The sequence below is a fragment of the Chrysemys picta genome, chromosome 16 (genome assembly GCF_011386835.1).
Source record: "Chrysemys picta bellii isolate R12L10 chromosome 16, ASM1138683v2, whole genome shotgun sequence".
Classification (NCBI taxonomy): Eukaryota; Metazoa; Chordata; order Testudines; family Emydidae; genus Chrysemys; species Chrysemys picta.
In genome coordinates this window covers 3,888,114-3,903,690 of record NC_088806.1, presented here as the reverse complement: position 1 = coordinate 3,903,690, position 15,577 = coordinate 3,888,114, and the positions used below count along the sequence as shown (strand labels likewise).

Genomic DNA, 15,577 nt, shown 5'->3' with positions numbered 1-15,577 from the left:
CCCACACCCCAGTTGCCGTCCACGGGCCCTGGATTTCCCAATATGACCTGTCCCAATGTCCTCCCAACCCAGCTCCTGCTGCTTGCACCCCCCCCCCCCCATGGTTCATAGGGGGTGCTGTGCTCCTGGGAGCGGGGCAGGGGCCCCTAATGGCCCAGGGTGGTGCTAGGGGGCATTGTGGGGCAGGGAGCAGGGTGGAGAGCTGCCTGAACACTATCCCATAGGTCAATAGCACTAGCACCATCCTCTTCACCCTCTGGGTCCTCTGCTGCGAGCCGGGGGACTTGGTGAGGATATGGGAACTGGGGGTGCTGTGGGGCAGGTGCAGCAGGGGCCGCTCTCCCCTAGCAGGTGGAGCTGGTCCTAGGGGGGCACTGTGGGGCAGGGAGTGGGGTGAGGGCTCAGCAGGGGCCGCTCTCCCCAGCAGGTGGGGGGCACTGTGGGGCAGGGACACACAAGGGGCTGCTCTCCCTTGGCAGGCGGGGCTGGCCCTAGGGGGTGCTGTGGCGCGGGGGGCTCAGCAGGGGGCCCTCTCCCCTGGCAGCAGGGCTGGCCCCAGGGTGGCGCTAGGGGGCCCTGTGGGGCAGGGAGCAAGGCAGGGGGTTCAGCAGAGGGCGCTCTCCCCTGGCAGGCAGGGCTGGCCCCAGAGCACTAGGGGGTGCTGTGGGGCAGGGACACAGCAGGGGGTGCTCTCCCACACCTTTCATGCCCCCAGCCCTGAAATGCAGCCATTGCTGGGGCACAGCAGTGCCCTTGGCTGCCTGGCTCCCCATGAGTCGAACATGGGCCCCCCTGCTGGCTTGGGGGGCAGGCCTGGGGGCAGAGCCTCTTCCCACCCCCTGATTGCCCCATCTCCTCCCCCCCAACCTCAGCCTCAGCTCGGGGTGGGGGGAATCCCTTGGGCCTGGTCTGTGTGGAGGGGACTGACCCAGCCCCACGGCCGCAGGGGGCCGGGCACCTCCTGCCCCCATCCCAGCATCGCCCCTGGGGGAGGAGGGGTAGAATAGGACTGACAGGGCCCTTTATTGGCCCTCTTGGTCCCTTGTTGCCCCCTCCCTTTTTTATCTGCCATCTACTGGCCCCCATCTCCCCCCTTGTTTCCCCAGACCCTTTGTCTGCCCCTGGCGTCCCTTATCTGCCCCTCTTCTAGCGGCCCCCTTCATCTGCCCCCCTTCTATCCCTTGCCTTGCTGCCCCTCCCCCTTCATCTGCCCCATGCCCATTATTTGCCCTGCCCCCCGTGGCCCCGCCCCCGCGCGCGGCCCCGCCCCCGCGCTGATTGCAGAGGGCTCGGGCCCAGCAGCTCCCCCTCCTGCCCCCCCTCACCCGCCCAGGTGCCCGGATGCGCCAGCCCGGCCGCCATCTTCCCCGCTCGGCTCAGGGACCCGCGCCACTCGCCGAGCGCCCGCCCCGCCGCAGACCCCGGCCCGCGCCGCCGCCGCTCCCGACATGTGAGTAGCCCCCGATGCAAGAAGGGAAGCAGCGTGCAATGGTCCCCGGGCTGCATCGCTTCGGGTGCATGCCAGAGCCGGGCTCGCCGCCCCCGCAGGGGCTGGGGGCTCCGCCGACCCCGGGGCTTAGCAAAACGGGGGGGGGCAGGGGGCTGCTCAATGCCCCACGGGCTGCATAAACCTGGGGGCATGCGAGATCGGGCCCTTTCCCCTCGCCCCCGTAGGGAAAGGGGGCTCATCCACCCTCCCAATGGATGGTGTTAGTAAGGCAGGGGCATGATGGGTGCAAGGAGATAAATAGTGTGCAATGTTCCCCAGGCTGCAGAAAGCGGGGTGCACGCCAGATCTGGGGTCCCCCTGTCCAGGGCAGGGGGCTTATCCACCCTCCCAGTGGATGGGCTCGGTAAATCCAAGCTGGGGTGTTCTCAATGCAAGGAGATAAAGAGCGTGCAATGTTCCCCAGGCTGCAGAAAGCGGGGTGCACGCCAGATCCGGGGTCCCTCTGTCAAGGGAAGGGGGCTTATTCACCTTCGCAGTGGATGGGCTCGGTAAAGCCAAGCTGGGGTGTTCTCAATGCAAGGAGCTAAATAGCGTGCAGTGCTCTCCAGGCTGCATAAAGCGGGGTGCACGGGAGATCCGGGGTACCCCCCCCAGTCCCCATAGGGGAAGGGCGCTTATCCACCCTCCCGTGGATGATCTCCGTAAAGCCAGGCTGGGGTGTGCACCCGAGATCGGGGCTCCCCCGCTGGGAAGATGGCTTACCCACCCTCCCGTGGCCGGCCTCTGCAAAGCAGGGTAGGGGCATCCTCAGGGCAAGGAGAAAAATAGGCTCTGGCGTGGGATGATGCATCGCCCCGGGTGCACGGGTGATCTCCTTGCCCGTTCCCGCATTTGGGGGGCTTATTCCCAAAAGCCAGGGCCCCTGGGGCTGGGTGTAGCCAGGCAAGGGCAGGGACGGGGCTAGGGGATCGATAGCAAGGAGATCGATCGCTTGCATTGCACCTCTGCTTGCATTACCCCCCCCCCATGCATCAGCTAGCCGCATACTTCCTGCCCCACCCGCGGGGGGGTCCCATCACACCCGATGGCACCCGCGCTAGCAAAGCCCGGTTGCAAAGAAAGGACCCAGGGGTGCCCCTGGCTGCGTTTGCTGCCATGCACAAAAGATAGTGGGTGCCAGGGGGCTGGGTTGGGGGACACCCTGCAAAGGGGCAGAGGGAGGGCTGGAGAGAGAAGAATGGGTGGTAGGGGCCCAGGGCTATGGGGGGAGCCTGTGATGGGGGGCACGGGTTTGTCGGGTGGGGCGGGAGTCTTGTGGGGGGACAGAGGGAGGGGGGTGGGAGCCTGGGTTGGGGAGCAGAGGGGGATGGGGGGCAGGAGTCTTGGGGAGGGGGACAGCAGGAGAGGGCAGGAACTAGCCATGGGGAAGTGGGTTTAAAACTATCACTCCATCTCCCCCCCACACACACACTCATGTCATGCGGGGGGGGGGGGGCACCCATCGGGGGACGCTGGGTTTAAAAAGAGCCTCAGCCCAGCTGAATTTCTGGGTGGGTCCCCAATCCTCTCCCCCACAGACAGGGGGCATCCGAGGCCCCCTCAATACAAGAATAGGGGGGGCTGCGTCCCCCGTTTGTCCTGCTGGGTATTTTTAGCTCCGGCGGCAGGATGACGCTGAACATGGCCGCTCGTTGGCAGCCCGCCTCCCACCCCACACACACGTTTTGCTTTCCCGGTGGGGAGGCAGCCCCCCCCCCCCAGTTCTGCAGAGCCCCCCAGCCTCCGATGTGAAGGCCGCGTGGCCAGTTGTAGCCCAGCCCCCCACCGTCCGGGATTTTCGGGGAGGTGGGGGGGTCATTTTTTATTTTTAGAGGAGACGGGAAGGTCACAAAGAAACAGATGGAGAATGGAGTGAGCCAGGTTGGGGGGTAGGATGTGGGGCTGGGAGATGGATGAAGGACAGGGCAGCAGTGGGGTGGGGGGGTAGGATGTGGGGCTGGGGGGTGGGTTGGGCAATGGAGGGAGGACAGGGCAGCAGTGGGGTGTGTGGGAGGAGCATAGGATGTGGGGCTGGGGGGCATGGATGGAGGACAGGGTAGCAGTGGGCCGTGGGGGTTAGGATGTGGGGCTGGATGGAGAACAGGGCAGCAGTGGGGTGTGTAGGATGTGGGGCTGGCAGGGGCCGGAGGATTAAGAGGGGGATGGATGGAAGAAGGGGCAGCAGTGGGGCATGGGGGTTGGGATGTGAGACTGACAGGGCCCTGGGCAGGTTGGAGGGGCATAGGGCATTGGGGCAGGGCAAGGCGGTGGTCCCACCCCTCCCCACCTCAGACCCCACTCCAATCCCAGAGTTGGGGGAGAGAACCCAGGAGTCCTGGCTCCGGGGTCCCTCCCTGGCCTGCAGTGGACGAGCTGCAGGGTTGCTGTGGGTCTTTGACCGTGTATTGGGGGGGGGGGCTGTGCCTGTTTGGGGGCCCCCCGAGAGCTCTGTGTGTGTTGGGGAGGGCCTATCTCACTGCCCCCCAACCTCCTTCTCTAGCAGGGGCGGCCGCCTATCCCTCTCCTGATGACCCCAGCCCCCTACAGCTGGGGATTGTCTGCCCATAGACGCTCCAGGGCCCTGGGGGGTGTCTGCACACGCCCCCACGGACGCTGTAGGGTCCCGGGGGGTGTGTGTGTCTGCACACACCCCCAAGGACGCAGTAGGATGGTGTTTCTGAGCTGGGGCATTGCAAGGCAACAAAAACGTTAGTACAGTATAAACCAGAGCGAATTTCCCTTCCCTATGTGCTGCGGAGTGGGGGCGCTGGGAGCCAGGACTCCTGGGTTCTCTCTCTGGCTCTGGGATGGGAGTGGGGGCTAGTGGTTAGAGCAGGGGGCGCTGGGAGCCAGGACTCCTGGGTTCTCTCCCTGGCTCTGGGAGGGGAGAGGGGGCTGGTGGGTTAGAGCAGGGGGCGCTGGGAGCCAGGACTCCTGGGTTCTCTCCCTGGCTCTGGGAGGGGAGAGGGGGCTGGTGGTTAGAGCAGGGGGGGTTGGGACCCAGGACTCCTGGCTCACCCAGGCCAGAGAATCTTCCCCCTGGAGGGAGGCCGGTAATTTGGGTTTGGCTAACGCGCCTTCTAGACAGGCCTCCCGGCTGGATCCAAACACTGGACCAGCCCCCCTCTGCCCCGGGCAGCTTGTTCCAAGGGTCCCTCCCCTTCCCGGTTAAACACCGGGGCCCGATTGTGTCTGGCGCCCCCGGGATTTCCTCCGCAGGCCAGTCCTCCCAGAGACACTCCCCAGATGCCGCCACGGCCCCTCTCGGCTCGGTTCTGGGCTCTTCTCTGCCCCACTCTGCGGCGTCCTTTGGGAAAACTGCCCGCATTGGAAGCAGGGGCTGGTCGCGGGCTCACCCACGCCGCAGCCGGGGCAAATCCCCTCCCGGCCCCCCGCGAGGGGGTGTCTCTGGGGCTGGTCCGATGAACGCTTCTCGCCTGAAAGTTGAATCCTGGATCCCAGTCCCCCCACTCTGACCATTCACCCCCACTCCCCTCCCAGAGCCGGGGAGAGAACCCAGGAGTCCTGGCTCCCAGCCCGCCCTGCTCTAACCACCAGCCCCCACTCCCCTCCCAGAACCCTCTCCAGTGCAGCCCCCGTTTGCATCTCTCCCTGGCACTGGGTTTGGGTCGTTACCCAGCTGATCGCAGCCTACGTCTGCCCGGCGGGGATAAATTCTAGGGGTTCATTCCCCGGTGCTGCCCCACAGCCGCCCCCCCCCCCCCCGCCGCCCAAAAAACCAGGATAGAGAGGCACCTGTGACGCTAGGGGGGCTGCAGGGAGAGGCTGGCTATGGGGCAGGATTATGGGGTACTGGCAGTCCAGGAGTGGAGGGCATCTATGGGAAGGATTGAAGGGTGCTGGCATTGCTGGGGGCAACTATGGGGTGGGATTGAGGGCACCAGGGCGCTATGGGGTGGCAGTGAGGGGCTATGGGGCGGGATTGGGGGGCAGTGGCGGTGTGTGGGGGGTTATGGGGTGAGATTGAGGGGCAATGGGGTGCTATGGGGTGGGAGTGAGGGTCTATGGGGTAGGATCGAGGGCCGCTGGCAATGCAGAGGGGGGCTATGGGTGGGATTGAGGGGCTATGGGATAGGATCGAGGGGCGCTGGCAATGCAGAGGGGGGCTATGGGTGGGAGTGAGGGGCTATGGGATAGGATCGAGGGGCGCTGGCAATGCAGAGGGGAGCTATGGGTGGGAGTGAGGGGCTATGGTGTGAAAGCGAGGGGCAGTGCCCACTGAGGCTGGCTGGGTTTGGGGCTATTTCTCCTTTGCGGGGTCACTGTGACCATTGCCCTCTGCCCCCCAGGTCGGCCACTGCTGCTGTGCCCCCCGCCGCTGGAGGAGAAGGGGGTGGCCCCCCACCACCACCCCCCAACCTCACCAGCAACCGGAGGCTGCAGCAGACCCAAGCCCAGGTGGACGAGGTGAGTTCAGGGGGTGGCATGCGGCTTCCGGACACCTGGGTCCCTTCTCTGGCCGGGTCTCCCTGTGTCTGACGCTTCCCCCCCTCTCCCCCCAGGTGGTTGATATCATGCGGGTGAACGTGGACAAGGTGCTGGAGCGGGACCAGAAGCTGTCGGAGCTGGACGACCGAGCCGACGCCCTGCAGGCCGGCGCCTCCCAGTTCGAGACCAGCGCCGCCAAGCTAAAGCGCAAGTACTGGTGGAAGAACCTCAAGGTGCGGCCCCCCGGCTCCCACTGCCCCCGCCGCCCCCCATCTCTCCACGCGACGCCCCGGCTCCCCACGGTCCTCTGCAGCCTCCACGGCCCCCCGTGGCCCCCTCATCTCCCCATGGCCCTCTGCAGTCCCCACGGCCCCCTGTGGCCCCCCCGTCTCCCCCCCACAGCTCCCTGTCTTCCCACGGCCTCCTGCAACCCACTGACATCTCCCCACGGCCCTCTGCAGCCCACTGACTTCCCCTGCAGCCCCCATGGCCCCCCTGTGGCCCCCTCGTCTCCCCACGACCCCCTGTGGTCCCCCATCTCCCCCCCATGACCCCCACGTCTCCCCACGGCGCTCTGCAGTCCCCATGGCCCCCTCGTCTCCCCCCCACAGCCCCCTATCTCCCCACTGACATCTCCCCATGGCCTCCTGCAACCCACTGACTCCCCCCATGGCCCCCTGCAGCCCCCCCCGTCTCCCCACAGTCCCCTGTGGACCCCCGTATCACCCCCCCACAGCTCCCTGTCTCCCCACGGCCTCCTACAACCCTCCCTATATCATCTTCCTCATCCCTGCCACTCTCTGCCCCATAGCTGCCCTTCCTGGCTCCCTCTGACCCTCTGCCCTCCCCCAGGGCTCCCCTCCTGGCCCCAAACCCCTGCCCCCCACTTCCCTCCCGCGGCCCCGACGCTCATGGTCTCTCTCCCCACAGATGATGATTATCCTGGGGGTGATATGCGCCATCATCTTGATCATTATCATTGGTGAGTGGGGGTTTGGGGGAGGGGGGGCTGGTGGGCAGGGGGGTGGCTATGTGACCCCCACCCCCTTCCCTAGGGACGCTCCCACCTGCTCTTGGGATGTGGGAAAGGCAGCTGGGCACCTGTCATGGGGGTGTGGCAATGAGGAGGCGGGGCTGTCCTTGGCCCCACCCACAGACAGACCCACAGCCACCCCTAAAGAGGGCAGCAAAGGGTTATTGGAAGGGGTGTGGCTTTCCTTGGACCTGCCCACACAGAAACTCCACCCACCCCTCTCCCCTTAGTGCAGAAATAAAGGGGGTGGAGCTTTTTTCCATCCCACAGGCCCCACCCACCACAGCACCTACACAGTCCAGCCAATAGTGCAGAAACAAGGTATTCGAGGGGGTGGGGCTTTCCTTGGCCCTGCCCACAGACACCCCGAGTACAGCTGTGAAACAGGCAAAGGGTTATTGGGAAAGGGTGTGGCTTGTGAGGCCCCGCCCACAACCGCACCTGGACCCTATGGGGTGAAACTGGGGAAGGGTTATTGGGAAGGGGTGTGGCTTTCTGTGGCCCTGCTGGATGGCCTGAAATTTCCTTCCCTCGCTCCCTGGACTTCCCCTTCTCCAGCTGTTGGAGTCTGCTGGGTCCTGTCGTCGTCCCCCCCTTCTTCCCCCCGAGCCCCTTCTCTATTTTTGGAATGAAGGTGATGGCACCCATCAGAATGAAGCAACAGAAATGTCCCATCCCCAAATGCCACCTGCCCCCTCTCCCCCTCCCATCCAGTCTCCCTGTAAACGTCAGCCACCATCATTAGGTTCCAGGGTTAACATCCAATTGGGCTAAACAGGGAGACTTCCTCTTCGCTCTGAAGAAAGCCCCACTTCCTGTCCTAAACTGGTGCTTCCCGTAGGGCTCTTAGGCTGCCCTGGCTCCCCAGAGGGATCCCTGTATAATCATCAGCCTGCCCCAGAGGTGGCTGCATTTCAGCGCCAAGCGAGGGGTCCCTGTGTAACCAGCCGTCCTGCCCCAGAGGTGGCTGCATCTCAGTGCCAAGCAAGGGGTCCCTGTGTAACCAGCCGCCCCGCCCCAGAGGCGGCCGCATCTTGAACTAACTCCTCTCTGCTCCTGTCTCTCTTTCCTTTCTAGTTTACTTCAGCACTTAATGGACCCTTGGAAGCCAAAGCCCCCCCTCCCTCCCCCCAAAGGAGCTGCGGCCGGGAGAGGCGCGAGGGGCTATGACCCCCCCCTCCCATGATCTCAGCCATATCTTCCAGCCTCCCCCTCCCCCTTCCCCTTTCCCCCCGGGCCCCCCCGTGGCGTGTGTGCGTGTCTTGCGGTGCGTGTGGCCGTCCTGTATATAGGCTGACTTATTTATACATATATATATATTCTATATTTTGTCTGTTTGTAGATTTATTACTAGATTTCCAGCTGTCATGGATCCGCCCCCCAATACCTGCTCCCTCTCCTCCCTGGTGTTTTCAGTGTCTAGTGTTTTAATTTAAATATTTTAAGGACCAATCCCCCTTCCCCAAAAATAAAATAGGGGGAACCCAGAAGCCTGAGAAACTCAAGCACCCACCCCTGCCCTTTCAGAGTGAGGCCGGGCAGCGCGAGCGCTGGGTCCCCCGGTTTGGCTATGTCAGCACAGGTATAACCAGCCGCCCTGCCCCAGAGGTAGCTGCATCTCAGCACCTGGGCTAGGGGTCCCTGTGTAACCAGCCGCCCCACCCCAGAGGTGGCTGCATCTCAGCGCCGAGCAAGGGGTCCCTGGATAACCAGCCGCCCCACCCCAGAGGTGGCTGCATCTCAGCACCAAGCAAGAGGTCCCTGGCTAAACCAGCTGTGCCCCCTCTCCCCCCCCCCCCCAGAGGTGGCCGCATCTCAGCACCTGGGCTAGGGGTCCCTGTGTAACCAGCCGCCCCGCCCCAGAGGTGGCTGCATCTCAGCGCCGGGCAAGGGGTCCCTGGATAACCAGCCGCCCCACCCCAGAGAGGGTTGCATCTCAGCACCTGGGCTAGGGGTCCCTGTGTAACCAGCCACCCCGCCCCAGAGGTGGCTGCATCTCAGCGCCGGGCAAGGGGTCCCTGGATAACCAGCCGCCCCACCCCAGAGACAGTTGCATCTCAGCGCCGGGCGAGGGGTCCCTGTGTAACCAGCCGCCCCGCCCCAGAGGTGGCTGCATCTCAGCGCCGGGCGAGGGGTCCCTGGATAACCAGCCGCCCCACCCCAGAGATGGTTGCATCTCAGCGCCGGGCGAGGGGTCCCTGGATAACCAGCCGCCCCACCCCAGAGATGGTTGCATCTCAGCGCCGGGCGAGGGGTCCCTGGATAACCAGCTGCCCCGCCCCAGAGACAGTTGTATCTCACACCACGTGGGGCCGGGGGTGGGGGTGTCATGAGTTTCTTTACCTTCCTCTTCCCCCCCCGCCCCGACCCTGTGGGCTTTTGTAACATTCCTGGAGCCCACTGTGCAGTCTGTCTTTGGGGGGAGGGGAGGGGGCTGGGGGTTGATCTTCCTGCCCCCCCACCTCATGTTGGGGAGGGGGCAGTGCTGTGTCACACCCCCAGCTCTAAGCCCTTTAAGAGTCTTAAAGTGGGGGTTGCATGGGGAAAGGGGGGAGCCCCCAAATCCACCCCTCCCCCATGGCCCAGCAGTTCCAGCTTCTCTCCTCTGGGGATCTGGGGGTGGCGGGATGGGGCCCCAAGGTGGGGCAGGCTGGCTCCCCATTAACTGTCTGGCCCCAGAGTGTCCCCCACCCAGCAGCAGGGCCCAGGCCTGGCTGGGGAAGGGGGGCTCGGTGATCCCATAGCGGGGAGGCTGGTTAAGTCTTGTCTAGGAGGGGGGAAAGAAGCTGGCGCAGCCCAGAGCCAGCGACTTCCCGCCCCCCAGACAGGGTGTGGGCACTGATGGGGCATTCCCCTCCCCCACCCCCTAGTGGGGGGGTTCCCCTGGTGGCCAGCAGGGGGTGACCCCTGAGCTGCTCTGCAATGGAGGAAGCAGTGGGTCGGGCTGTGGGGGGGAAGGGTACGATTGGGGGGTACTGGCCGGCTGGATCCCCCCACCACCCCACCGGGACCCTGCCCGGCTTTGCATCCCTGTGTCGTGTGATGAGTGACCCCCACCTTTCCCTGCCCCACCCCCTAGAGTCAATCATCTGTAGCATTAAACCTTCCCTGCTAGCCCCATAGCGTTAAACCTCTCCCAGCTCCGAGACAGCCCCATAGCACGACCCCTGCCCCCGCCAGCCCCTATAGCACGATCCCCCACACACACCCACTTAGGAGACGTGACGTGTGACTGTGTCCCTCGGGGGGGGGGGGGCGGATCGGGGGCCCCCCTGCCAGCTCGGAGGGACGTTGGTGCGGGGTCCCCTACGATGCCTGTTTTGGGGGGGGCAGCCTGGTGGGTCCTCTGCTCCCCATCTGGAGGGAACGCGGGAGCTGAGGACCTGGCTGGCTCTGCCCCCCACCTGCCCCCTATGAGGCTGGCTTGGCAGTGGGGCGGCCGGGGGTGCCTTCAAGCAGGCTGTGTGGATTGTGAACTGCTGGGGAAGGGGGGGGGGGGCAGATCCCAGGCTGTGTTTTCCCCAGGCCGGAGGGCAGGTGTCACTGCTGCCCCTCGGCTTTGGGGGCGCTGGTCCCACCATGCCCCACAGTGGGACCAGCGCCCCCGAATTCTAAAGCCATCTGGGATGGGAGTGGAGGGGGGGCAGGGCTGGCTGGATTCCCCTAGACCCAGCCGGAGGGAGGGGGGTCGGTCTCTCCCCCCCCCCCCACGTGCTCCCTGGCAGGCACCGTGTGGAGGGAACGGGGAGTGACTTTATGCTGTGAAAATGTACAATAAATAAATGTCCTGTGAAGAACGCCCAAGCTGCTGTCTGTCCATCTGTCTGTCTGTGCTGCCGACTGTCCAGGGGAGGGAGCCCTGTATAACCAGCCGCCCCGCCCCAGAGGTAGCCGCATCTCAGCGCCGGGCGAGGGGTCCCTGTATAACCAGCCACCCCGCCCCAGAGGTGGCCACATCTCAGCGCCGGGCGAGGGGTCCCTGTATAACCAGCCACCCCGCCCCAGAGGTGGCTGCATCTTGGTGCCAGGTGAAGGGTCCCTGCATAACCAACTGCGCTGCCCCAGAGGCAGCCCCAGGAATGAAAGGAGCTGGGGCTTAGCAGCCAGCCTCAAGCCTCTTTTCCAGCTCAGGGGGTGGGGGGTTCCCTTCCCATAACAACCCCACGCCCCCCCTTAGGGAAGGTGTTTGGTTTGGGGGTTGATTTATGGTTACAGTTCTGTTAATTGAAAGGGGGACTCATGCCTATCTCAGTGAGGTTTTAACTCAACTCAACCCAGAGCCGGGGAGAGAACCCAGGAGTCCTGGCTCCCAGCCCTCCCTGCTCTAACTCCCCAGCCCCCACTCCCCTCCCAGAGCCGGGGAGAAAACCCAGGAGTCCTGGCTCCTTCCCCACAACCGACCCTGTTAAAAATTAAGACTCCCCCTCACGCAGTGGAGCTGGGTGAGTGCCGGGGCTGCCAGCAGGGGGCAGCCTTCCCTGCTGCTAGAGAAATGGGGCGGGGCCATAGCCCCATTCCCATCTGGCTACAGTCCGGACCAAGGGAGCCTTGACTGGTTCCTCCAGTGCTGAGCTGGGCAGCACCCACGGCCAAGGGCTCTGGGGTTCGCTCCCTGGGTCTGGGAGGGGAGTGGGAGCCAGGACTCCTGGGTTCTCTCCCTGGCTCTGGGAGGGGAGTGGGGTCTAGTGGTTAGAGCAGGGGGGTTGGGAGCCAGGACTCCTGGGTTCTATCCCCAGCTCTGGGAGGGGAGTTTTGGTCTGGTGGCTGTGTATTCCCCAGCACAGCCAACCCCTAGAACTCAGCCATGAGGCCGAACCCCAGGTATCCCCGAGACCTTGGGGGTGAATAATTTTAAACAAACCCCATTTAAGCCCAGAAAGGGCCTGTTCAACCAGCCAGCCCGTCCCTCTGGCTAGCACGGACCCATGCGTTGCACTCAGCCCCCCCCTGCAATGCATCCCACACCCAAAGCCTTTCACCCCTCGGCTAACTAAACTGGCACAGATCACAAGAGATGGAGGCGGGGGGCTGATGTCCCTGCAAAGGTGAGATGAGCCCCCATCTGAGCCCGGCAGGGCATCGGTGCCCCACGCTGGACCAGAAGGCAAACTCCCCCCACGGGCCCTGCCCATCTGGCTTAGGCGGGCAGGGCTAAATGCTATTTTGCGCCAGGCAATGAAAAGGGACGGAGGGGTTGGCTGGGTTGGCTCTGCCCTTTGTCTACAGCTGGGCAAGGGTACAATGGGCACCGCTGGCCAAAAGAGCCTGATCTCGTGGGGTCCACCCGGATACGTGCTCGAAGAATCCAATGATTTCTGCTTCGCCCACGCTGAACGCTGCCTCAACAACCAACCTCCTCCTCCCCTCCAGTTTCTACGGCACGTGCTCAGGATTCGGCACGTAAGCCCCCCGATTGCCGCATCACATTTCCCTGACTTCTGTGATGCACACACTGAATTCTGCATCAGCTTGCCCTGATTTCTGTGTCACCTGCTTGATTCTGCACCTGTTCCCCCTGCCTTCTGTCTCACACACTGAATTCTGCATCCAAATCCCCATTTCTACATCACACATTGAATTCTGCACCCAAATTCCCGAGTTCTGTTTCACACTTACTGAATTCTGCACCCAAATTCCCTGATTTCCCCCATCACTGACACTGAATCCTGCATCACACACACCAAATTCTGCACCCAATTCCCCCCGATTTCTGTTTTGCACGCTGAATTCTGCACCGAATCCCTGATTTCCATCTCCCCTGCTGATATCTGCACCAAATCCCCCTGATGTGTGTTTCTCACACTGAATTTGCCATGAAATCACCCTGATTTCTTTGTCATGCTCAATTCTCCACCAAAGACCCCCTGATTATATAAAGTCATAGCATTGAAGGCCCGAAGGGAGGGACTCCTCTGAGTTCCTGTACCTCACAGGCCATCAAGCCCCGCACACCAACCCAACAACTGAAATCAGACTGAAGTATCACAGCACACAGGCCATAAACTATTATGTGCTACAGGGAGAGGATAGGATGGATGATCCTGGCAAATGACCCGCACCCCATGCTGCAGAGGAAGGTGAAAAAACCCCATAAACACAGCTGCTGACCCAGATGAGCAAGACCCAGCCAGCCAAGCACCGGAGAGAAAGAATCTTTGGTGCCAACTCAGATCCCTGGCCCAGCCACCCACCCAGCCAGCGTTCCATCTCTGGCTTGGCCATCCCCGATGCTCCAGAAGAAAGAGAGAAAAGCCCAGAATATTCTGGGCAGGCAGGGGAGGGGATTTCTTCCTGACCCCTGCAGGCGACTGGCCAGAGCCCGGAAGCCTGAGATCTTCAGAACATAAGAAAGAAACTGGAATGTATTTCCCTCCACCCCAGGACGTCAAGCCCCACTCCCCACCCTCCCAAGCAACCCCGTCATACAATGGCCCTCAGCCATTTGCCCAGCTCCTTCTTACAACTAATTCAGCTGTTTGCCCCCTGCAATTCCCAGTGGGAGACTGTCCCAGAAGATCACCCTGCGGATGGTGAGAAACCGTCTAACGTCCAGCCTGAATTTGTCCAGGGCCAGTTTATAGCCACTTGTTCTTGCAGGAACATTGTCCTTTAGCTTCACTCGCTCGTTGTACCCTGCGGTGTCGCCCCCCCCCCCCCGTCTTGCCCCAAATCCCCCCGATTTCAGCATCACAGACGCTGGATCCTGTGCCCAATCCCCCCGATTTCAGCATCACGCCCGCTGGATCCTGCCCCAAATCCCCCCGATTTCAGCATCACGCACGCTGGATCCTGCCCCAAATCCCCCCGATTTCAGCATCACGCCCGCTGGATCCTGCCCCAAATCCCCCCGATTTCAGCATCACGCCCGCTGGATCCTGCGCCCAATCCCCCCGATTTCAGCATCACGCACGCTGGATCCTGCCCCAAATCCCCCCGATTTCGGCATCACAGACGCTGGATCCTGACCCAAATCCCTCTGATGTATTTATAGAGAAATCAGTCCCCGTCCCCCCGAGTCCTCTTTTTGCTGGGCGAGACAAATCAGTTTTTCCTGTCTCCTCTCATAAGACAGGCCCTCCATGTCCATGATCATTCTAGGAGCTCTTCTCTGCACCGGGTTCCAGTCTGAATTCATCTTTCCCAAAAATGGGTGAGCCAAATTGGAGGCAGCGTCCCAGATGGGGTCTTACCTGTGCCTCATCTGACACGACGGCCTGTATCCATCTCCATGGATACATCCTAGTTCACTTTTGCCTTTTGCGCTGCCCCATCACACTGGCGGTTCCTTGGCCTAGGATCGACCCACCTGCCCAGGGCGCTCTCCTGCTCCGTCGTTTCCAGCGGACGAGCCCCCAGCTCGCCGCACAAATTCTTGCCCCTAAATGCATGGCCTTGCTCTGGACTATGGAGTTTCATCCCATTTCTGCCACTCCAGTCTTCAAGGTCATCCAGAGCGTCCTGAATAATATTCCAATCCTCTTCTGCATTGATGTCTCGCATGCCGGATCCTGCCCCAAATCCTCCCGATTTCTACGTTTCGCACGCTGGATCCTGCCCCAAATCCTCCCGATTTCTACATCTCGCACGCTGGATCCTGCCCCAAATCCTCCCGATTTCTACGTCTCGCACGCTGGATCCTGCCCCAAATCCTCCCAATTTCTATGTCTCGCACGCTGGATCCTGCCCCAAATCTTCCCGATTTCTACGTCTCGCACGCTGAATCCTGCCCCAAAATCTTCCAGATTTCTACGTCTTGCACGCTGGATCCTGCCCCAAATCCTCCCGATTTCTACGTCTCGCACGCTGGATCCTGCTCCAAATCCTCCCGATTTCTACGTCTCGCACGCTGGATCCTGCCCCAAATCCTCCCAATTTCTACGTCTCGCACGCTGGATCCTGCCCCAAATCTTCCCGATTTCTACGTCTCGCACGCTGAATCCTGCCCCAAAATCCTCCAGATTTCTACGTCTTGCACGCTGGATCCTGCCCCAAATCCTCCCGATTTCTACGTCTCGCATGCTGGATCCTGCTCCAAATCCTCCCGATTTCTACGTCTCGCACGCTGGATCCTGCCCCAAATCCTCCCGATTTCTACGTCTCGCACGCTGGATCCTGCCCCAAATCCTCCCGATTTCTACGTCTCGCACGCTGGATCCTGCCCCAAATCTTCCCGATTTCTACGTCTCGCACGCTGAATCCTGCCCCAAAATCCTCCAGATTTCTACGTCTTGCACGCTGGATCCTGCCCCAAATCCTCCCGATTTCTAGGTCTCACATGCTGGATCCTGCACCAAGTCCCTCATGTTTCAGCACCTGATTTCCAGCTGAGGGAGGGAAGTGGGGTCTAGTGGTTAGAGGGACCAGGACTGGACATAAGGTTGAATCTACACGAGGAAGACAGGGTCAGGGGGTTGGAGAGATCCCTGGTGTAGGCCCCATCCAGCTGCCAGAGCAAGATTGGTGCTTGCCTGGTTGGTGCCGCAGAGCCAAAGCCTGGGGCTGTCTCAGCTCCGGCTATTAATAGATGTCCCATAGCAGCGGGAACAAGGCGCTCTCGCCTCCTAACCTAGCTCCCCAGGCCCCGCCCCAGCTCCTACCACCCACAG

At 62.4% G+C, this 15,577-nt stretch overlaps 1 protein-coding gene across 1 annotated transcript; it reads left to right on the top strand.

Moving 5' to 3' along the window:
- Positions 1–1,199: 1,199 nt before the first annotated feature.
- Positions 1,200–10,775, top strand: LOC101938173 (vesicle-associated membrane protein 2). Its single transcript, XM_005312999.5, has 5 exons — positions 1,200–1,450; positions 5,800–5,917; positions 6,013–6,171; positions 6,869–6,920; positions 8,049–10,775. The coding sequence occupies exons 1-5, from the start codon at positions 1,215–1,217 to the stop codon at positions 8,063–8,065; spliced, it is 582 nt and encodes a 193-aa protein (XP_005313056.2). The 5' UTR covers positions 1,200–1,214; the 3' UTR covers positions 8,066–10,775.
- The last annotated feature ends 4,802 nt before the right edge of the window (positions 10,776–15,577 follow it).